At 48.9% G+C, this 24,125-nt stretch overlaps 1 protein-coding gene across 1 annotated transcript in view; it reads right to left on the reverse strand.

The window, feature by feature from the left end:
- Nucleotides 1–7,365: 7,365 nt before the first annotated feature.
- The window catches only part of LOC135898412 (uncharacterized), a 107,085-nt gene continuing 90,325 nt past the window's right edge, over nt 7,366–24,125 (reverse strand). Inside the window, exons 3-6 of the mRNA XM_065427331.2 lie at nt 16,261–16,674; nt 13,666–13,683; nt 9,527–9,631; nt 7,366–7,849 (exon numbers count right to left, since the gene is read on the reverse strand). Coding sequence (XP_065283403.1) covers nt 9,540–9,631; nt 13,666–13,683; nt 16,261–16,674 — 524 coding nt within the window. The 3' untranslated portion in view covers nt 7,366–7,849; nt 9,527–9,539. The remainder of the gene's footprint in view (nt 7,850–9,526; nt 9,632–13,665; nt 13,684–16,260; nt 16,675–24,125) is intronic.

Genomic DNA, 24,125 nt, shown 5'->3' on the forward strand with positions numbered 1-24,125 from the left:
TTCCTACTGGGCGGGCGCGGCACACCACAGGGCGCAGTGTTATCCCCTCTCCTTTTCAATATCGCCCTAATAGGCCTACCGCCGCTCCTCGATAACATCCCAGGGATCCGGCATGGCCTATATGCTGACGACATTACCATCTGGTCGTCCACAGGGTCCATCGGGGAAATGGAGAACCGCTTGCAGGAAGCTGCAGACGTGGTGAGCGACTATGCTAAGTCATGCGGGCTCAGCTGCGCCCCCCAAAAGTCGGAGCTACTCCTGGTCTCACCGCGAAAGAAGCACAGATGCGACTCGCCCACTATCAACATACAGCTGGAGGGACACACCATCGTTCCGTCTCGGAGCGTAAAGATATTGGGAATGGTTTTCCAGTCGGATCGCACCAATACAATATTAATTCAAAAGCTTAAGACTACAACAGCCCAAGTTACGCACATGATCCGGCGAATAACAACCAAGACAAGAGGCATGGGGGAGGCGGACACGCTTCGGCTTGTCCAAGCCTTCGTCGTGTCTCGAATAACTTACGCTATTCCGTACGCACTACTCAACGAGACGGAACTCAAGAAAATCAACACAATGATCAGAAAGGCATATAAGCAGGCGATGGGTCTGCCAATCAGTACGTCCACAGAACGCCTACTACGACTAGGTGTGCACAACACAGCCGAGGAGCTGATCGAGGCACATTTATCCAGTCAGCGAACAAGGCTGGCGATTACGGAAGCAGGGAGGTCCATTCTCTTACGCCTGGGGCTCTCTGCCCCTATGAGCCATCCGCCGCCTCAGACTGTGAGCTTACCCCATGCCATCCGGAGAAAAATCACCGTACGTCCTCTGCCTCGCAACATGCACCCAGTGCACCACGCAGAGCGAAGGGAGGCCCGCGCCCTGGCCATACACAAGCGATACGGAACTTTACCCTCTACAGCCTACACTGACGCGGCTTCTTACTCCAGACGCGCAGCCACAACAGCCACCGTAGTCGTCAACACAGAACATCGGAGCAGCATTTCGCTCACACGAAACAATCCCCTCCAAGCTGAGGAAGCGGCCATAGCCCTCGCTCTCTCCCAAACAGAGGTTGAAGTCATAGTGACCGACTCCCAACAGGCGTGCCGCAACTTTGCTAGCGGCAGAATTCATGCCACTACACTCCGGATCATCCATCAAAAGCCGCCAACGAGATCAGTCATGATCATCTGGGCGCCAGCTCATCAAGGCATTCCTGGCAACGAGGTCGCCAACCACGTGGCTCGAGATCTGACCCACCGAGCCGACGCCGAGGATTCTGAACCCGAGCGCATGCACCCTCTAGTCTCTTACCAAGACATCACACAACACTACAAGCTAACCCGCAGAACATATGCACCCCCACACAAGTCACTACCTAGAGAGCAGGAGCGATTCCTCCGAGCTCTACAGGTTAATACATTCCCCCACCCAACCAGGAATCACCTCATAGACCCTACAAAATTCTCTCCGCAATGCCGCTTCTGCGCAGAGCCCGGGTCCCTCAGGCACATAGTAGGAGGTTGCAGAGCGGCACCATTACATCATCCGAACCCTTACCCCACTAACGAGCTTTGGGAGAGAGCCTTGGCCAGCTCCGACCTCGAGGATCAGCAACAGCTGATTGCGAGGGCCCAGGACGCGGCCCGAGCTCAAGGCATTCTGGACTGAGGATGCCTCTCCCTAGCTGCTTCACCTAATAAAAATGTTTATTCTCTCTCTCTTATGGTTGACTAATGTTGTGCCTCATATGTGCGTCACTGAACACGTCAGGTCCCTGCCTCCGTCACTGCATCCCACGTGTCACTTTCTCTTCGGATTTCATCGGCGCTGTGTCTACTGTGATGCACTCTTGACGCCAAATCATGAATGTATAAAATGGGGTGCGCCTAGTGCGTGCCTCATTACACATGTCGCGTCGCTGCTTCCCGCGCGTCGCTTGCTCTGTTGCGTCTGCTGGGATGCACTCCGAAGCGTCTACCTCAGCGGCACCTGTGAAGCGTGGTTGCTCATGGAAGCACGTTGCAGAAGATGAAGGGAACACAAGAAGAAATGCCGTGCAAGCTCACAACGTGCACGACGACATACGTATGAATACCTAAGCGAGCACATTTCCCCAAAGCGACTACAATGCTTTCGCAATCTCACACGTAAGCAGTCTTAAGTGGCTCTGCTGAACTTTATTTTTCTAGTGCGACAAGGGCAACGAAATCTTAGTTTACAAATGTAAAGGTGGTGTGGAAGATGTTGGTGAATCGTGTGATCACCAACAGCTGCATTATAGCACGCAGAATTAATTATTATTTATTAGAGCGCAGCTCTTAATATCCTGTTCCAGCTGCGAGCGCCGGCATCGGCGGTGTAACCGAGCGACCATTGCCGCGAAAAATGAAAGCGAACGCGGAGGAGCTAAGAGAGGAGGAGGAAAGCGTTGGAGGAGAGCGCAGCGGAACCATGAGGCGGAAAGCGGAGGGGCAAAGGAGGGGAGACGGTCTGCGCATGCGCTGAGTAGCCGGCGGCCACGGCGTCCGCAGCCGCGTGGGTGACCTCATCTGCGCTTCCGAGTGGGAGGGGGAGTGCCGTGAGGTGGGGAGGGTTACGCTCGTCCGCAGCGTCTTGTGCTGAGGTCAGTTCGCGGTACCAGCGTGTGTGACTGGGATCACTGCTCATGCAAGGGGCGATGGCACGCTCGCTGTGACGCTCCCTTGGGCGTTGTCGCCGTTGACAGTGGTGGCACGACTTCACCGCAACGAAGGGCCACTCGTCGTTTGTGGAACCATCGCCTCCTCTATTTTCTCAATGGCAGCCAGATGCGGGCGATCCAACCCTTCACCACCCTCTCCTATCGTCCTTTCCTGCTTTCCCCCGTCGGCTAGCGTTCGCGCCTGCTTTACGGTCGTGGAAGAGTACCTAATGCACCTAAATAGTAGCGCCATCTCCTCTCTCCTCCTCCTGCGTCTGCGTTGGCTCCCCCTGCGCGGTGCCGAACTTGCTTGCAGACGCTCTCCGAATCAAACGCTGTCATAGCGTGTTGCTCGCGCTTTTGAGACCGTATTTTGATCGGAATTTTTGTACGTTATATCGTTACAGGCTGTGGAAACATCAAGAGAGGACGTCTGAATGTCGTTGCAATGGGTTGGCTTGGTTAGCTCTAGATATTCGTGCTGCCTCTCTCGTTTCAGCGCCAACGAAGCGGCGAGAACACAGCGTTTTCAGCAGCTTCTCAGCAACGCCGCACTCAGGCACTTTCGCAGATCGCTTTTCAAGATACGGGTCCGCGCGTCTCCCTTCAATGTTATGCACTAAAAAAAGTTGCACCGTTTGGGGTGTATATCTGCCACACAACAATAATCGTCATCTGCCTTGCTTGCGTTTCCTTTCTTGCAGACACCACACCCGCTACTTTCCTGTCGGCAATGAAATGTCATGCTAATAACGCACATGCCGTTCGTTACTGGGAAGTAACGAGCTCGCAGCGTTAAAGAAAGGAAATACGGGCAAGACAGATGACGTTTATTGTTGTGTGGCAAGACAGGACTCAAAGGGTGTAAATGTTCTTAGAGTGTTAAGCGTCGATAACACAAAGCGCGAAGCTATATCAGCATCGGCACTCTTCGCGTGCATCGCAGACCGCTTTCAAAGTACTGTCGCCGCAGCGTCGCTGCTTCGTAACGTTCGGCAATACACTCATAAAGGTGTTGTTCGCATACATTCAGGCCAAACAAAGACAATGGCATGGAATGTATGACTGATTGATGTCGGCCACGAAAGTGGCGAATAAACGCAGCGCGAACATGCGGCACTTAGGAGAGCGAAAAACTAACGAAGCCCCATACAAGTGGCAGCGTATGCGATTAGCGATGGACGAAGAATCGCTCGCTTACCTCACAGAGCCGGGATCATTGCTTTGGGTTAAATCAGCCCGGCTGATTCTTTGAAGACCCAGACCTTCCTCCGCGCCGCGTCTCGCTTCGCAGATGGAATCCGGAAGAGTCGCTTGCCGTCAGTTTCACGTGTGGCGCATACGAAGGCACAGCAACGCGGCATCGCGAACACGAAACTATGCTACAAAAGCACAGAGGAGGCGTGAAACGTGGCGCGAAACGTACGCCGCTCGCAATGTTTGGCACCGCTATGCCGGCGGAGGCAAAAACAAACAAGAAAAAAAAAGCGCATGACGGCGTTCGGCCAATGGGAAAGCCGATCGTCGAGAGAACGCGCAGGGGAGGACGGCGGCAATGTTATAATGATGACGCTACTTTTGTTTTTTATTGAGGCGCTTTAGTCGTACCTAGAGTTACCTGCGGGAACCATATACAGTGACTCTAGTCATACCATTTGGGTAGCGTTGCATCGCGGCCTCTCACTGAACTAAGGTGCACCAACGGCACCCATCGGAGAGCGCGCGGTTGCGCTCGCATTGAGGAAATAGAGGAGGCGATCGTGGAACGAAAGCGTGAGAAGAAAAGCTTATGTATTTGCGGGTAAGACGAGCTGTGCGGCGACGATCACTACAATACAGTATGGCACCAGAGTAGCGCACGTCGTCTGCATGAAAACAAAGCGCTGCATGAGCGGAGGTCTGTCTGCGGTGGCTGCTGTGAATCGTACTCACGCGTCAACCCCGCGCTGCCTCTCGCGATCTCCCGATGAGCGAGGCAGGCGCGCCACACTTCGCTCCACTCGGATCGCGCGGCACAAGGCAGATTGTCCGCGCCAGCCAATATATCGCGAAATGAAAACACTTGTAGAGCCGCGCTCAAATTTCGCCTTAGTGAGTGTCGTAATCGCCGGTGAATTTTTCCAATTACTTGGTCGTTTATTTTATTTATATTACATCATAGAGAGTGGAGATATAAAATGAAAGCTTGAGTACTAAACGGTGACTTTACCCCCAATACACGCCGAACTGACTACAAAAGAGTTCGGCACACTGTACCATAAGGTACATGGTGACGCGTGTACTAGTATACTTATTCCGGGTGACCGCTTTTCACCATCTAAAAAATGTTATCGCTCAGTGCGAGACGCACCCGCATTTATCGGAAGTTTCTCCAATGTTATCGATGGTTCTTTCTGCCGTCTGTTGTCACCGAAGCTTGTGTAATCTGATTGCATGTGCGACGCGAATTGTGTAGAACTTTCTGGAGCGATTGTCCTGGAACCTTCGATGACTCACGTATAAAAGCCGATGCGCTTGACCGACAGATCGGATTTCGACGATCGCTGACTGTGTTCGCCGCTATCGCTGTGCTTTAAGTGTAGCCTGTCATTGTGGGCACAGGTTCTCCCGAAAAAAGTTAGTTTCGTCATTCACAGTACTACTACTGTGAATACAATAGACTACTTCCGATAGTTACTGTATTACGGTGGAAATAGCAGCTATATGCGCCGACTGTGCACCACTTACATTTAACTTAAAACATAAGGCACGATCCTTCACATATAAATAAACATAAAACGCAAACATTTTATGTTGCTCTCTTTGATGGACCATAAAAAATATTTATGGAGTTTCCCGGAGTTCAAGGAACCCCTCCATCGAGACGCTTACATGTTTTCGCCACCAGGAGGAGGAGGAAAGAGAGAAGAAGAAGGCAGGGAGGTTAACCAGAATAACGTCTGGTTGGCTACCCTACACCGGGGGAATGGGAATGGGGAAAGCAAAGATCACAGGAAGAAAGAGGAGGGAAGAAAAGAAGGAAATTGCGGCAAGTTCGCTGACGCGTGTGGTTTTGCAGAAATTGCATTAATAGTCACAGGTGGTCGCAGAAGCCCGTCGTCCTTAAGAAACACAAAAGCGCCTTCCAGACATCTTCACAATACCCATGGAAAATTTTCATTCTTTCTATTCACCTATGCTTACTCCCGCATTTTAGAACGTTCCTCCACTAAACCCATCTCGACTCGAGAAAGTAGACTGCAGCGACGCCCCTGGGGAGAAGTGGTCACAACGCTTCACCGACGCTCTACGGCAATTCTTGTGAAGCGTAGTGTCTTGTTCCATTGATAGGGGGCGCTGTGCTCAACTCGGTGCAGTGAGGAAGAGCTTCGAGTGGAAGATTGTTTGAAATACGGGGGTTAGTCTCGGTCACATTATTTTAGAATAATGTTCAGTTTTATTATAAAAGCAAGCTTCTGGGCAAAAATTAATTAGGCTGATCGGCTGAATTTTATTGTTCACATTGTCTTTGGATGTCTTTCTTAAAAAGCGCTGTCCTTATCCGCACCGTTGCAGTGACTCACTGCATACGTTGTACAGCTGCTGAGTGCGAGATAGCGAGTGGAATTGCTAGTCTCAATGGCCGCATTCCCGTAGGAGTAGAATGCAAAAAAAAAAAATAACCCGATTGCATACTCAGATTTAGGCGCGCGCCAAAGAACCGCAGGGGCTCAAAATTTATCCAAATATGTCGATTTCAGAGGGATCCTTTAAGGCTCCCCGAAATTAAAGTACATGAATGTTCTTGCACTCGACCCCCATCCCAACACTTGCGCCGAGGTTGACATACAATACACTGGCCTCGTTGTAAGCAGCAGAATACTGGAACCTGTGGGCCCCGACAGCAAGTGCTATAAAAGTAAAATAGTGGTATACATATATTCCATTATTTATTCGGCGCTCGCCTTATACCAGGCCCCCTGAAATATTTCAGTGGCAGAACAAGAATATTTGTCCGTGTTACTACGTGTGGGCTCTACTCGTAGTTAGGTCACACCTCAACTCCCGTTCGTCTACTGGAAATGCCCATAAAAAGCATCGTTAAGAGACCATTTTTACTTACCTTTGTCCACCTGGGTTTCCTTTCCACGTGCGCGAGAAGTTGAGGCAATATTTGTTCTCTTTTCTTATTTCACCATGCCAGAATCAGTCTTGCATTTACGCGAGTCTACTTTGTGACTTCCCGTGTGAAACCAAAGCGATGTAAGAGTCGAGTAGTTCGCAGATGTCGAGAAAGTGCGGGAAGATAATGTCCGAACCTTTCTGCACATTTGCGTTGCTTGAAATCTGACAAAGAACACTTAAAATTCGAGCTGACCTGCTCACCTGGTTTTTGAATGCCATCTTTACACGACTGCAGGAAACATACTATCTGACAACTTGTCGTTTAATCGGGGCAGCACATTCATGAATACATTCCTGGCACTAAGGTGCGTACAAAGACTCATTGAAGTATAGGAACTGACTCAATCTGTTGCGGAGGCAAAGTTCTAAAGAACGTTACTTTCCCGCATAGGAGTACCGAAAAAAGGGACAAAGATACGGCTTGGTTTTTGTAAAAAATACCCTTTATTTCTGTCTCAAAATCATTGTCGTCTGAGAAGCCGGAACAGCCTCTTCCATGGCGACCGAATCATTTTCCGACGTCGTATCTACTCGTAAGAGCTGTCCAGTAAAGAGTTCTAGCATGCACACGCTGTGAGAAACAACCACTCCAGTTTTCAATGCTTTACTTTCTTGGTCCGTGCTTTGGATTCCCATTAAGTTGTTCGTACAGCTGATCAGCTGCGAAAATAAATGGCCTGCTGATTTCAAGCAAACAATAACTGTACCACCCATGACGAAATTATGAGTGTGAACAAGTGCCTATTAGTATCACAGTACATCGACTATAACAACGAAGGAAGGCGACAATAATTGCTGCGCTCCCAGTTAAAGGCTTAGAAACGTAAAACTTGAAATATGTGCCATTTTTCGGTTCAGTCTCATTGCTCTCTATCGGAGGTGAGGGGCTCGTTACAAATATTTGTGCGTATGTACATCATAGATACAAACAATTGGAACGTCCGACTAGGCATCCTTCGAAGTTCTCCAACAGGTTCCCCATCAAACCTGCAAAAGAGTATCATTGTGTGTCAGAGAGCATGGAAAGTCGATCATGGGCTATTTAAAAAAAAAAAAAACAAGTGATATAGTTTGTGTTAAGTTCATTCGTATCTCCCTCAACTGTCTATACAGAAATCAAACACACATACTTATTTCGCTACATTGCAAAATTATCGCTTTATAGTTGCCTATACCCGCCGTGGTTGATTAGTGGCTATGGCGTTGGGCTGCTAAGCACGAGGTCGTGGGATCGAGTCCCGGCCATGGTGGCCGCATTTCGATGGGGGCGAAATGCGAGAACACCCGTGTGCTTAGATTTTGGTGCACGTTAAAGAACCCCAGGTGGTCGAAATTTCCGGAGTCCCCTACTACGGCGTGCCTCATAATGAGAAAGTGGTTTTCGCACGTAAAATCTCATCATTTACATATAGTTACCTACAAAAACTTATAATAGCCTACACAAACAGCCGCTGTACGAATTGCCAGACACATATATACTAAGCTTACTTTGTCAAAAGCACGTTTGTTGAACGCGAAGTTTCTTTCACGCTGCTAATAACAACGTATCACAAGTATCCCAATGGTGCAACTGCAATGATGGTTTTGCCAGATGCCACGCAATGGGAATTAAAAACCATGGGTGGGCGAATAGTCAAAATATTGAATACGAGTAAGATATTACACATTCACTATTCGTAGTCCTATTAGAAAAGGAATTATTCGGAATTTCATATCCGGAACCAACCAAATATTTCTTGACAATCAGCTGTTATAGCCTTATTTCTGTTCTTTGTCTGCTAACTGAAATATCGCAAAATATCAGAAGTGAAACACCAATAGTTTTCGAAGCAATACAGAAACAAAATGAGTTATGTAAGCTTCGTTTTCAGTTTCTGGGTGCAAGCGCACATGACAATCTGTGATTTTTGTTTGTAGTCTATCGTTTAGTGTTTTTGACAATGCAGTCATGCAGCAGTTTCGTTTTTTACGCTAAAGGTAGTGATGTTTTCCTTGCAACGGACCGTTTAGCATGTGTCTACACCACACAAGTCCTTCAGCCACTTTTTTTTCCCGATAACTTCTGAGCTTTCTTAGGCAATCTTTTATTCAGCGTTTTTGAAAAGCTAGGCAAACAGCAACCATTTATTCTTGGAAAGCTCGTCTGTAACAAGATGCTGATAGACTATTCAGACAGTTTAATTAACGAAACTTAGGGAACGTATGTTTAAAAATGATCCTTTTTCGTCGATAGCCCAAATATACCGGAATAAATATTTTTGCTGTTATTATAAGCGTCCGCGTTTCACTTTCGATATTCAATTCAATATTCGATACTTACTATTTGTATTCGATTCGTATTCAAAAAAGTTGATATAGGCCTGCTTCCGTTAAAGACACATGTAGCAAAACTACGTTTTGTCACCACCAAGTAATTTATAAGCTTTAGAATAGCACAAGAAACAACACAGGAACTTTTTTGTTTTGGTGTCGAACTGTATGTACAGTATAAGGTAGCGGAAAACGCGGCTAAGTAAAAAAAAAAAAGTGTCACATTCGACGTTCTTAGAACTGCAATTTTTGGTTTAAGGAAGGTTACGAAATGCCTTTTCTCGCCTACTCTTTCTAGGTAACTGGAGTTAGTTAGCAATATCATGAAGTTAATTTAGGAAGACTGCCACTTACCTGGGACTAGTCTTCAAGTTCCGGCAGTGTAAGAGGTCTTTAGAAGCGTGAAGGCAAGTGGAAGGACAAACAAGGTCGTTTTCGTGGTGAGTTTTTGAGAAGCATCTGGAAAGAAAGGAGTTAATGCAGGTAGAAAGTCGCATTTCGAATGAAATGATAATCGAGAAGCTGTTTTGTTCAGGCTAGGTAATGCCACATCCTTAATTTGCTGAGATAATAAACCTTTACGCATCTTTCTAAAAAGCACGGAATGACTGGTAAACTTTGATAGGTTAACTAAACCTCGTCACGCATTGCAAGAAGCAATAATGCTGGTACACTGTAGAAGAAAATTCTTGATGCTGGCATAATGTTTGCCAATATTTACAATTCGACCAGATCGTTTTTCGGTACTTACGCTAGTTGACTACATAGACAAGAAAGCATGAATCGATTAATTGTGGAAACATGCGACTTGAAAGTTGAAGCACTGGCACGTATATGTCAAGTTTGGCGTTGATACTGTAGAACTCACATGACTTTCACAAACAACCGTCTACAGTGCTTTGACCCGACTGGACTATCACCTTGTGAAGACATACTCCTGTACCATCCATGGCTATGTGTCGGGTTAAGCTGGCCATACTTTTTTCGTTGTTGCAATGACCAGCAGCTTCCTCAAACTTTCTGAAAACGTTGGAATGTCCCACTGAATTGCTCTACATTTACTAGACCTACTGCCGTCGCGACAGTAGATATATCTCCGCAAATACTATCGTGTAGCTGCGTTGCATTTGCCCCCGTTGGAACAGGGCACATCCAGTCCAATATATCGCCCTAGTGAGAGTGGACAGAAAACTACTCTGAAAACAAATGATACTGTAGAACAGTGCCCTCAATGGACCTCTGCGCTAAAGGCAGCTCGAGTGCTATTTCACTTCCGGCATTTTATGGGCTTGCGGATACGCTTCATTAGTGATGCGTGTCACCTCTGATTATGTGCCGATTTACTTTCAGTACCACCTGTTTTTAGAGTCTAGAAGTGTATGGTTGGCCGATTCGTCCGTCCATCCGTGTGTCACCTGTACGACGAAAGCTCATCCGGCTCAACCTCATGCGCATGCGGAAAAAAGAAAACAGAAAGAGAGGTGTGCGACTGGCTACGTCAGTAGTGACGTCGTTGCTCTCCGTCGTAGCCCAGCGCACGCGCGGCAGTTTTTCTCTGGCTCCGAAATAAGTAGGTCAGGGGTCATACGTACTCCTGAAGAGCAGGCAGCTTTCGATCAGCAACAACGCGAGCACAATCGCGAACGAGCTCGACTACGCCATGCCGATTCTTCAGCCCGGGCACAAGAACAGGCCCGTGCAGCCGAGCGCAACCAGCAATTACGTACTAAGGAACCGGCAGCCTACCAAGCCGTCGTTTAATGAAGCACCAGGATTAACTCAGTGATAAACACCGGTCCTGCACGCTTCAGCTTCGCTGGTTAAGCATTTGTACGGAGAGCTTGGGACGTGATTTTTTCTCATATCCTTTCTCATTAGATCACTTTTCACTTTCCTTCCATGCAGAGTAGCAAACCGAACTCTGTATTTCCCTTTAATCTCTCTTCTTAAACAGCGGTGCTCTGCATTTAACCCTTTATTTAAATTCCTACGCCCGGAAAGCTTTGAGACGACGTGCAACCTTATTGCAGATGCGTCTCGTCTGTGCTGTGTAGTGGTGCCGTTGTTTAACTTCATGGTTAAACTGTACAATAGCTGACGATTGAGGACGAGTATTGCCCAGAAAGAAAGAACAACTAGGCCATGAGGTAGCCCAGTTTTGGCGCTTTGTATACAGTCATACTTCGGACTCGTTCGAGACAGAAAATTATCTGCGATGGGTTATAACTGAGAGGTACATGAGACTTCTCAAACGATTTGTAAATGATGCCCTAAAATCTTTGTTGTGTATAAACATTATGCGTCCAGAGAATCACAATAATATGCGTCTTTTGCTTGTAATAGCTGTGTTAATATCTGTAAGCACAAAGTTGAGCTCCAAATTAACACTATATTGCAGCTTCAAAGCTAATAGTCAGCGATAAAATCACGTGAAAATACCGGAAAGGGGAGAGAAGCAGAATATTTTTAGTTTGTCAATAATCGCCACTCACGGCGCTAAAACAGCTATGGCGTTCTGATGCTGAGAAAGAGTTCGGCAGTTTCATACTTGGCTGTGACATTCTGGTACTGCGAAAGGGAATTGAAGTTAGTGTTAAAAAACCCATTTTCTCTGTACTAAACTGGAGGCTTTTATTTTCTAAAGAAACAAAGCAGGGGACCGCATGTATGACGACACACCGTTAAGTGAGTTAACAGGGTCCGCGATGTCATAGCATGGTGATATGTCGCGTTTAGTTGCCACCTACGCCAATAAAATACGTCAATGAAGCACAAATTAGCACGTTATGGTGCCCCAGACAGAACCTTTACAAAATTCAGAAAAAAGCAAGAAAAAAAGAAATAGTTTTCCTTTTGTTAATTAGTGTTCGCCCCACTTAGACAAAGAGGACTACTAACTCTCTTCCGCTGAACTCCTGGGCGCACTTACTTCCAAAATTTATAACAAGCTCACAGAGAAGGCGGCTGCTTCCCAAGTTCCTTTAATTGGCTGCCAGGGGATATTTCTTTCGTAAGCCCTCAAATCCCTTGCGTTTTTCTTTATTAATATTGTGCTCTATCGTAGTGTCCGAAGAAGGAGCGATATTCGAGAATAATAATAAGATAATGAAAGAATAATTAACGCATTTAGTACCCCTGTTTCTAAGGGCGCGAGTAATAATTAGTTGAAAGGTGGATATCTGTGTATAATGAGGCTATAGCGTTTATTCATTCGCGACTTTGAACCTGCTTTTCATGTTTTACTTAATGTTTTTTCTCGCTGAGAGCCTGCCTGGCGAGAACGCGGCCTTCCTCGGCATGACTTCTTCGACCTTGACACCATTCTCCTTTTAAACTTGTGAGGCATTTAGGCGATGTTACGCGCTTTGTTGCTACGCTGTTTTTTTTTTTCATAGCTTTTCCTTAGCTGCCCTGGCGCTTAGTTCTAAAGCGTAAAGCTGAGCCTAAAGAGCATTGGAGTATTGCTGAATTTACTGTCTCATATTTATTGGGTTGTAGTTATATTACAGAGACGACAGCGTCTTCCAGAAGTCTTTCGAGGTTCTTATAGGCACTGACGAAAAGTCAATAAAATGAACATTTCTGTCTAATTTCATCCAAGATTTTTTTATTCGCGCCTTGTAAAGAGGTACGTCATTTTCAGGAAGAGAGGCAAGAAGCCAATATGCGCACAACTGAACTATAGTTTTTATTTGAGGGTGTTGGTCCCTTCCCCCTGTGCAAGGGTAGACAATCAGACGCATTTCTTTTAAACAAGACTGCATTTTTTTTCTTTTTTCTCCCTCTAGCTTGTTCCTGCTGAAATATTGCAAAAATCTTGTCCCTGTGCTGTACTTGCAGTATTTTTGCAATGCGCCTTCTAACTAAGCCTAACGGTGCGTATACCAGCCGCTTGTTTATTACGAACCGACCAGTCTGCTACTCTAAAAGCAAATTCCTTCACAATTTTTTACTACTCATATGCAAAAAGGTGATGGTGCAGTGAATATTTCAAACAAAAAACACGTGTATTACGTTTCTCTAGCAAACAACGCCATAGGTATCTGCTGAGCAAGTGCGACAAATCTAAAGGTGATGCGGCTGCTTTTCAAGAAAGAAGAAATAATCATGAAAAGTAAAAATGGCAGTAATATTTGAGCAAAACCATTTGCACTTAATTTGAATTGCATTTGCTGAACAGGCTGTCTTTCGTGTCATCGGTAATGGTATATAACCGAAGTAAGAACGTAGTTAGCTTTGGGAGAGGGTGAGGGATGGGGGAGTGAAGGAATCAAACGTGACAATCTGGTAAAAGAATTATACCGCTGTACTTTTACCTCTGCAAGGTTATCAAAACAGGGCTAATTCCAGCGTCCTGATTTCACGCTTTATTAATTATTTTGCTCTTTAGGGTCTTTTTTAACGATGCCTAAAATTCACTGTCTTTATGAGGTCATTAAGATACAACATATAAGTTCATACGAATAGTGCAGATATTAGCGGAATATACGTACCTGTTAAGTAGAGATATCCTGAAAAAAAAGAAAAGAAAAACAAGCAACATGTGTTTAGAAATGCAGATAACAGTGTAAATAACCATAAGCTTACAACTACCTTCAAAGACTGTAATTCAATGGCAAAATGATTTGGATGGGCAAATGAAACACTTTGCACTTGCCCGCAGTGTAAAGTAAAAGAACAGTTGAGCTTGATGAATTAAGAGTGCACAAATATTAAGTAGTAAAAATACGCCAACGGTTCCGTCAGTAATTCCTTTACTAAATGTATTCAAGAAATGAGTTTCAATATGCAACTTACTGCTGTTTTCTTTTTCGATTCTTATAGGGGCAGCAGTATTGCCGATCTTCGAGAAATCCTCTCACGCATAGGCGCTTCCAATCTATTGCACTGTCAACTCCAATTTGTAAAAGAAATTATGTCAGGTCACGAGTTCGTGAAGCGGGAAATAGCCTTTTAGCGATTCGCTGATCAGGAAGCGGGCATCGAACTGACATTTATGAATCTCTAGGTGTCATATTTTTTAAATGGAATTTCCAATCTCGAAGGCAGTTAGGCTCGCTCTTTTCTTTTGTCATTTCTATTTATTCTCATGAAAGTGGCCAATGATTGAGGCTTTAAAGTTCTCCGGAAAAAGTAACGTCGTGCTTTCGAAAGTTTAACGTGAGCTTTACATGTCCTTTCAGTCATCTTAATTTTTTGTTGCATTATTTAGAGTAAATTCTTTTATCGTGCCGTAGTTGTTGGCCTTGATTATGACACTATGATTATGTCACTTTGATCATGTCCCTTTGGCTATGTCACCTCGAAAGTCGGCTAGTCGTTTCAGTTTATGGTAAGAACACAATAAAACATAAATAAATAAAAGCGTTATACACAAGCAAGGAGACAAAAAATATTATGATGGCTCTACGCAGCTTTGACACATCGTAATAATGAAATATGTAAACAACGTGACACTAATTCATCCCCTGTTCAATTTGTGCGCAGTACATACATAGCGTATATGTGTAAATGCTAGAGATCTAATACCAAATTGAAATCAATGATTAGTCTGTGATTGTGCCAGAAGGCTTGCCAAGCTATCTTCTGAGGCATGTAGCGCTTTTCCGATTGTCAATTACTTCGCGCTTAAAATTTATGCGTTAGAAGAGTGGTTTGGATGCACTTATAATCGCGTTGAATATATTTGACGTTTCAATAAATCTTGGTATATTGTTCCAGCCGATGTCAGCCAAGTAAAACTTCGGTTCGGGCTGGTTGGTACATGGTATTTTGAAGGTGAAAAATTGGCAGAAGCACAAATGAACATGCATGTCTGACCTTGAAGGATTTCCACATAAAGAGAGAAGCAGACAACTGTATCAGACATACGTCCTTCTCTCTGCACTCAGCCGAATATAATTTCTTGTGCGCACGTCTTCGATAACTGGCTTTAGTGTGACATGAATTTCTGTGTGTTTTGTAGCACACGCATGCGTGGTTGAGTGGTTAAGGGTATTTCTCATGCGTTGTCGCAAGCAGAATAAATCAGTTGTTAGTCAGCGTCAGTGCTTGTCTCGTCTCTTCTTTAAGGGTTGTCCGGGGTTTTGCGCTAAATTTTTCATCTTCAAATTAAGATGTCAGCCCGAGGGGTTCACACGTAAGGTATAGGGACTGCTTGACAGTTTTTGATTATTGTCAGGCGCCTCTACGCGTGTGTGGGGAGCGACCCTGTTCATATCTTCGTTTCCATTCTTGTGACGTTTATTTTTATCATTCTCATTTTCTCTACAGTACAGAGTAGTCTATTGTTACCTGCTGTACATAGTAATCAATCGTTGCACCCAGTAGAGAATAGTGAATCGCTATCTATTTTCGTTCGCTATAAATTGTTAGGCCAGTCTAAGGTTGTATGTACTTGGCGATCGTCACTTCAGTAGCTCTACAAAGGAGTGCAATCTGATTTTTATGGAAGAGCGGAAAACAATGTCATAACGTTGACATAGAACTACCGAACAGCAGTACCGAAGAGAGAGCGACCACTTGCTGCTTCGGGAAATGAAAATAAGAGACGGATTTCACTAGTTGAGTTTGGTTTTATTCCGAACCGCCACCAGCAGCTAAAATCACGTGTGCATGTCGGCTTCGTTTGTAGCAGGATGCAACAAAGTCTGTTGTGAGTCAGCGAATTTCATTCAATACGTGAAATTTAGGAGATGTTGGCGCCTTTAGGCGGTGCTGTCTGCTCCTCTTCGAATAGAACAAATGTATACTAAATATGCAATAACGAGCCGCCATTGAACAAAAGAAAAGTACAAGAAGAATGATAAAGTCAGACAGTGAGGCGACGTAAATGCACTAACACACTTTACAACAGAAAATCGATAAAGCGAATTGGAACGTCAAGTCATCTCAGGCAAATGTAAAAGAGAAAGGTCACAAAACAGGTCACATATAACACATTAGAACGTAAAGCGAGCTCTCCTACACGAGATACAGAGCATTAGCTATGTCGTTGGTAGTCTATGTTTCTGAGCAATGTTTTCCCCATTCTACACCAGCTGGCCTATGCAAGCTCGCGCCTCTCAGTGTGTACGTAGCACACTCACCGGGACTGTACGCAGTCCTCCGGCGGACCTCGTAGTCGGTGCCCGGTATCTCGAGCACGCACTCGAAGGTCACCGACGGCGGCAGCTGCTCGGCGCTGAACGAGCGCCACAGCTCGATGTCGTACGTGCCGTTACTCTTGCGCGTCCTGCCGCGCTGGACCTCGGTGCGACGCATGTCCGGTGTGATGCTGAACAGCCGCAGCGTGGGACGGGGGTGCAGCCCGAGGGCGTCGCAGTGCACCTCGACTGTCGCCCCGCCGACGCCCGAGTTGCCGCTCGAGGACGACCCTGGTGCGGAGGTGGTGTCCGCGGGAGCCCCGCCTCGCGCTCGCACTCCCAGGGACGAGGCTGGAGCGGTTGACGCGGCTGGCACTGGCGTGGTCACGTACGTCAGCGTGAAGTTTCTTGCCGGCACTGCGAGAGGGGAAGGCGGGAATGGAAACAGACAAATCTTCTGAAGTAAAAGAGAGAGAGAGAGAGAAAGCAGAAGAAAGGTACAGGGGTCTACCGGTCAAGCGTCTGGTCTGCTACTTCACACAGAAAAAAAAAAGGCAGAGGATTAGCGCTGCGAACGCACAGTAGGACGCACAGAAAAACTACAATCGGTCCCTGAGACCGATATTCCTAAAAAAACTGCAGTGGCAGGCGAATAGCTTTCCGCGCCATTGACGAATGAGCCCATAGTGCAAGCATTTGTTTCAGAAAATGTCCTAGGGTCCAGTTGGCTTAGTGCGGCCTGTAAAGAGGTACGCTGGACTTCTTATTGAGGGTAAGCGCAAATATAGGTGTTGGGTAGTTTCTTCAGGCCCGCAGGAGTCAAACGTTGGTGCATCGGCCATTGCAAGAGGAAAATAGTAAGCTTTCGTAAATGTCACACTAAGCCATAGGTGGTAGAACAACGTGTCTTAAAAATACTTTCTGGGAGAATTTCAGAGAATTACTAGAGCGATGAGCGGGCTCCATGAACTGTATTTACACACATACTCTCGGGCTGCATTGGTGCTTACCCAAACAGTACATGAAGTGACATTCACTTGCTCTGATTTTGCATTTCTTTCTCTTTTGTTTTTACAAATTGGTAGTATTTGCTGTGTCATGTGTATTTGTTGTAACTTAAAATCTGTTTACTTGAACTTTCACGAGCAATGCGTGAGCGCGGTGCGACTTTTCTTTATAATATATATTCCTATTTGTTTTGATGTCCTTCTTGTTTTAGACGGCCTAAATTTTTCTTACACAGCTTGGTTAAGTGAAGAAGGGTAGCTGGTATAGTATACACATACATATTATTAATATATTGTATTATACCTATACATATTATTATACACACATATAAGAAAAGCAGAAAAGAACAGACTGCACTTTTTTTGCAATATTATGGCGGAGGACTACTGTCTAATTGCGAACTGTTGTAGTGCACGATATACCCTGGTTTAGCGCAGTCCGGCGAGACTTATTCACGAGAATCACTATGAGTCGACGAGTAGAACCAGTTGCGAAACGTAATGCTGTTCGCCTTTTTGCATCGAACTGTTTCACGTGTTTCCGAATACGTATAAGCTTTCGCAACTTTAAGTTGAAAAGACCCTTTCTAAATTTGGCTTTAAAACTTATAACGAGTTATAAACAGCAACCTTGAGATCAATATGCTGTCGCTCATGCTAAGAATCTGTCAAGAGAAAACCGCTACAGACAGACAGACAAGAAACTTTAATTGGTCCTAAGGAACTACCGTGTCGTAGTCGCGGGCCGCACCTGCGCCGGGGGCGGAAGACCGTGATCTTCAGCCCTGTCGCAGGCCCTTTGGACAGCCCGAAGCTGGACTTGAAGTTCGTTGCTCTTGACGGCTTCATCCCAGTCTTCTTGCCGGTTTAAAGGCGAGTGGCGCAAAGCAGAACATTGCCACAGCATGTGGTTCAAGGTCGACCGTTGCTCGCCGCAGTCTGGGCAGCGGGGGTCCACACCTGGAGTGTAGTGGCTCAGCCTCGAGCGAGACGGAAAGGAGCCCGTCTGCAGCATTCTCAGCACCGAGGCCTGGGGTCTACCCAGCTTCGGGTGAGGAGCCGGATACTGTCTGCGTCCCAGCTGGTAATGAGTAGTGATCTCGTGGAAAGTAAGCAGCGGGTCCGTGGTTCGGTCGATCCCCTGCGAAGCCGGGCCCCTCGGACTGGCGCGGTTGATGAGACCTCGCGCCTGGTCGTGGGCCAGCTCATTAGGGTTGATCGAGCCGGGGGAGACGTTCCGGCCCATGTGAGCCGGGAACCAAGTGATGACATGACGGGCCGTGCCTGTCTTGCGGGTCCTCAGCACCGCCGCAGCCTCGGCCGAGACAGAGCCGGCGAGAAAGGCCATCGCCGCCGACCTGGAGTCCGTGAAGATATGCGTGCGCCCGGGTTCGCACAGAGCCAGCGCCACTGCGACTTGCTCTGCGACGGACGCCGTCGAACGTTGTATAGACGCCGCATTCAGGATCTTGCCCTGGGGGTCAACCACCGTGGCCACGTACGAGTTTGATCCGGGATACCGCGCCGCGTCGACAAAGGACGAGCGCTGTGGGGTTTGCAGGGCAGTCTTGATGAGTGCTCGGGCTCTGGCTGCGCGCCGGGCCTCGTTGTGTTGTGGATGAACATTCCTCGGGAAGGGGGAGACTCGAAAGGTTTCCCTTTCGCTCTGGCAAAGCGGGACGGCGCACGACTCCTCGGCCATGGCTGCCAGACCCGCCATCTCGAGTATTCGGCGGCCGGCCTTGGTGGTAGAGAGGCGAACGATCTGTGCCGTTTTCTGCGCTTCGACGACTTCGCTCAGGGTGTTGTGGACCCCGAGTTGCATCAACTTCTCCGTGCTGGTCGTCATGGTGATGCCGAGGACTCGTTTGATACTCTTCCTCATGAGTGCGTCGATCTTGTTCTCCTCCGAACGTGACCAGTTTAGCGCAGAAGCCACGTAGTTGATATGGCTCATAAGGAAGGCGTGGTAGATCCTTATGAGGTTGGCTTCGCTGATGCCCCCCCTCCTGCTCGTCACTCGCGAAACAAGTCGGAGCATGTTCTCCGTCTTCGCACTCAGGCGCGCGATCGTTTGCGCGTTGTTGCCCTTTGCATTGAGGACCAGTCCGAGCACTCTGAGAGAATCCACCCTCTGGATGCGCTGACCCGTCTTCGTTCTGAGTTCGATCGGTACTTGGTCCAGCGTCGTGTCGAACTTGCGGCCTTTTCTGTCGGGTCGATAGAGCAAGAGTTCCGACTTAGTCGGCGAGAGGACGAGTCCCGTGCCCTCGAGGAATTCTTCCGTGACTTGCAAGGCCTCTTGCAGGGCCCGCTCCACCGCTGCGTCCGACCCACCGCCGCACCAGATGGTGATGTCGTCCGCGTAGATAGCGTGATTGAGATTGACGGCCCCGATGCGGTCGAGTCGGACTGATAGGTCTCTCATGGAGATGTTGAAAAGCAGTGGAGATAACACCGCACCCTGCGGCGTGCCGCAGGCTCCCAGCGCGTATCCGTCCGACTTGACCTGGCCCAATTTGATCGTGGCCTTGCGATCCCTTAGGAAAGAGCTCACGAACGCGTGAAAGCGTTCGCCGAGGTTCAATCTCGTCACAGAGTCGAGGACGTGCTTGTGCTTGACCGTGTCGAAGGCCTTGGCGATGTCCAGCGCCAAGATGCCTCGGACGTCTCTCGTGACCACGTCGACTATCTGCCTCTTGATCAGCAGCATGGCCTCTTGAGTGGACAGGGAGGGTCTGAAGCCGACCATATTCGGCGGGAGGAGGTGTCGTTCCTCGACATGCCTCGATATTCTGTTGTGGATGACATGCTCCGCCACCTTGCCCACGCAAGACGTGAGCGAAATGGGTCGCAGGCTGTCTATGGCTGGTGTCTTGCCCGGCTTCGGAATTAGGATCACCGAGGCTTCCTTCCAGGCATCCGGTACGATGCCGGCCTCCCAGACATTGTTTATTTCTTTGGTGAGCAGTTCGATCGAGCCTTCGTCTAAATTTCGAAGGAGTCTGTTCGAGATTCCATCCGGCCCGGGCGCCGATCTTCCGTTGAGGCCTTGAAGGGCCGCTCTGACTTCCGAGACGGAGAAGGGGGCGTCGAGCTCCTCGTCCGCCTTGCCGCCATAGGCCGGGTAATCTTCTGGCCCGGACTGCCCGATGGGGAGGTAGCGACGCGCGACTTCGTCCATCACTTCGGTCATAGATGCGCCTTCGCTGTTAAGCTTGTGGACCAGCCTATCGATAGCCAGAGTGTGGTTTCTCTTAGACTGGGTGTCGTCCAATAACTGCTTGAGGAGGTTCCACTTGCCTCCCGCACGCATCTGGCCGTCGACGGACGCGCACACTTCGTTCCATAGCTGCTGGCCGAGCTCCTTGCAGTGCGATTAGATCTCGCGGTTGAGGGTCGCAATCCTCCTCCGGAGGTTGCGATTCAGCTTCTGCGTCTTCCATCTGGCCGTGAGGGAATTCTTAGCTTCGAGCAGGTGCGCCAATCGAGCATCCATGCGATCGAGCTTGAGGTCTGTTTCAACGGTCCTGGTGACCGCAGCTACATCCTTCTTGAGCTGCGCCACGAGGTCCGCAAACGACTCGTATTTCTCGTGGTCGTCCTTCCTTCTCTTTCGGAAGGCGTCCCAGTCGACTATTTTGAAGGACCTCTGCGGGGCCGCGCTGACCGGTAGGGAGATTTCCACGATGTAGTGGTCACTTCCCAGGTTCTCTTGTAAGTTGTGCCACTCTGCTCCCGGCGCGTTCTTGACGAAGGCCAGATCTGGGGTGGTGTCTCTCGAGACCGAATTTCCCATGCGTGTGGGGTAATGGGGGTCGGTTATCAGTTCTAGGGAGCTGTCAGTCGCTGCCTGCAGGAGTCTGCAGCCTTTGGGAATGCTTCTCACGTAGCCCCAGGCTTCGTGCGGCGCGTTGAAATCTCCAGCCAGAACAAGCGGCGTCTCCCTCGCCTTGGACGATGCCTTGGTTGTTAGGCTGTAGAAGGTCTGCCGGTTGTCCCTAGGCGAGCAGTACACATTGATAACGTGGACGCTGTACTTGAGCCAACTGTTTGGTATGATCTCGACGAGCAACGCTTCCAGCTTGGTGTTGCCAAGACGGAGATCGTGCTCCTGGAAGGCGCACTTATTTGCAATAAGTATCGCGATGCCGAGCCCGTTCTCCGCCAACGACGAGACAGCTCGGTACCCCTGGAGGGAAATCGTTTCCATTCCCGTTTCCTGTAGCAAAATGACGTGGCGCCTCGCTTGCGGCTCCCGGGCCTTGATGAACTGCACCAGTTGAGGCCTGCGCCTCCGAAAGCTGGCGCAGTTCCACTGCCACACGATGAGCTTACTATCCGGTCTGGCCATGGTTGGGCATGTTGGACCGGAGCTGGGCTGAGATGCCATTTTGCTCGTCAGCCCACGACTGCTGGTTGTCTTGTAGCATTTCACTGGACACTGCCTCCGGCCTGGCGGCGTCGCCGTAGTGTACGTCACATCGCTTGGCAAGCTCGTTCTCAAGCAGTTGCACTCGGAGTAGAAGGGCCTGGTTACTCTGTACCAGCTCGGCAAAGGATTTTTGCATGTGGTCCAAAGACCTCTGCATGTCAGCCTCCGCCGTGCTCACGTCCTCAACAGTACCCTGGGAGGAGGTGGCTCTGCGCTTGACCGCTCTTGCTGTGGCCCCTTCTTCCGTAGACATTTGCCTTGGCGCAGCCGCTTGAACGGCGCTGGCGTTTCGGAAGGCCTCAAAGTCGGCCTTCATTCTCCGGATTTCCTCCTTGAGGCTGGCGTTTTCGTTCATCAACTGCGCGATCCTGGGATCATGCGCCCGCTCGCTCTCCTGTGCGGCGGCGTGTTGCGTCCGGCCCGTCTGCTTCGTCTGTTTCACTTTGTCGGCCCAGGTGGGACCTCCTGCGATGCGCACGTTGGACTTGGAGCGGCCCCTAGATTGAGAGCGCCCTCGTTGCACGGAGCGCTCATGTGAGCGGGAGCGCGTTCTAGAGCGGGAAAGACTGCGCGAGCGGGAGCGTCCCCTCGAAGAGCTCCTCTTCCGTAGCGCTGACGTCAGTGCCTGGCTCATCTCGCGTGCCGCGTTGCCGGCCTTCTTGGCGTCGCCAGTTTTCTTCCGCCGGCGCCTCCGGCGTCTCTGCCTGACGACATACGGCGTTTGGAAGCGTTGCGCGCACTTACGATCAGCCGTTGGGTGAGGGCCGCCGCATATGCCGCATTTCGCCTCACACTGGTGGCCTTCAGTGGGGGATGTGGCTCCGCATCCCCTGCACTTCTTCACACTCGGGGTCGGACATACATCGGCCCTGTGACCAAGTTCCCCACAACCGTAGCACACATCAACTTGCCTTCTGTATAGAGAGCAGGGCAGCATGCCTGCTCCACACATGACAAAGTTCGGCACCCTCAGTCCGTCGAATAGGACGATAACCGTAGTGGTGGTCTTGATGCGACGCACCTCCAACGCGGTGGGGTTCCGCCGGTGTACGATCATTGCGCGGAGCTGAGCGTCGTTGAACTCGACGTCGACGCCTCTCACAACACCCTTGCATGTATTGTCCGAGGCGGCCATGTACGCGGCCACTTCAAAGACCCCTTCGCGCAGGTGTATCTGTTGAACCATCGCGTAAGCACGCGCGTTCCTTTCTTCTGGTGTTGAGACTACGTAGATGTTTTGCACGCTATTTGGGCAGACGATGTCTTCGCCAACCTCGTCGGGTGAAAGCGCCGCCGCCATAGCCAGCGCCTGTGCCACTCTAATAGTGCTTATCTTTTTCACGTCGAGGCCACCCCTTGGCCTAACGATGACTCGAATATGGTCCCGTGGCAGTCTCGGGAGCCTTGAGGCTGCGGCTAGCTTCTTCAGCGCGTTCCGCGGGGCTGCCGTGCGGCGGCCGCCCCTGCCGCCTCCCTGCTTTACCGGGCTCGGCGTCGACTTGGAAGTTTCTTGCCTTGCCTTCTTAGTCTTGCCCGTTGCCGTGGTCCAGCCGGGGCACCTTGCTTCTTCGGGGGTGATTTCCACCCCATCCACCATCTCGACTTCGGGCATGATGCCCCACCACCCCGGAGTTAGGCCAAGGCCTAGCCCGTACTCCTAACCGGCGTTGACCCGTTAGGGTTAGCTCCGCCCGGCGTGGCGAAAAGTTCAAGGTCGTATAAACGTTCCAGAAAAGCACCTACCGATATAAATCCGGTATCGGCTTGATCCCCGCAACAAACTGCGTCGAATGATGCACAGTGTTCAAGCGTTTTCGCGTACTGCACCACCGAAAACATTTGAGGAAACGGGAGCCGATGTTTGCGCGTCCGCACTTCTCGGCGCCCCCTGGCGATCTCAGAAAACCGCTAGAGTTTATTTTTGTAGATGTGGTTCTCGTGGCAGACTCGGGTTATATATGCGGTCCTTTCAAGGAATACAATTTAGTTTGAAGTCAGCGCATGCCCTCCTTTACCTTCTTCTCGTCCTTGCCCTGTTTCGGCGCTCTAACTTCACACCATCGCACACCTGTGACGCAGAGTTATTTCGCACATCTGAACGCCTATGAGCGTCCTTCTGTCACGCTGAAACCTGTGGCCTTAAACAAGCAAAAAAAAAAAAGAGACAAGCGACCCAGAAATTAAGGGAACGGAACAAGAAAGAGGGCTGCTACATGTTTGAACCGCGAGCACGTACGAACTCTGCCTATACACGGGAATGTGTCGTAACGCGTAAGCCCCCGGCGTATGGATAGTCTCTACAGGCCACCGGCCTTGTCGAGCTGGACAAGCATGGAAGTTCTGAAGCAGCCTGCATAGAATGACAAGCAAAACAGAACGAGCACTTTCCACACGGATGAGGAAACGGGACCCCTAGCCTGCTGTAG

This window comes from Dermacentor albipictus, chromosome 4, assembly GCF_038994185.2.
Source record: "Dermacentor albipictus isolate Rhodes 1998 colony chromosome 4, USDA_Dalb.pri_finalv2, whole genome shotgun sequence".
Classification (NCBI taxonomy): domain Eukaryota; kingdom Metazoa; phylum Arthropoda; class Arachnida; order Ixodida; family Ixodidae; genus Dermacentor; species Dermacentor albipictus.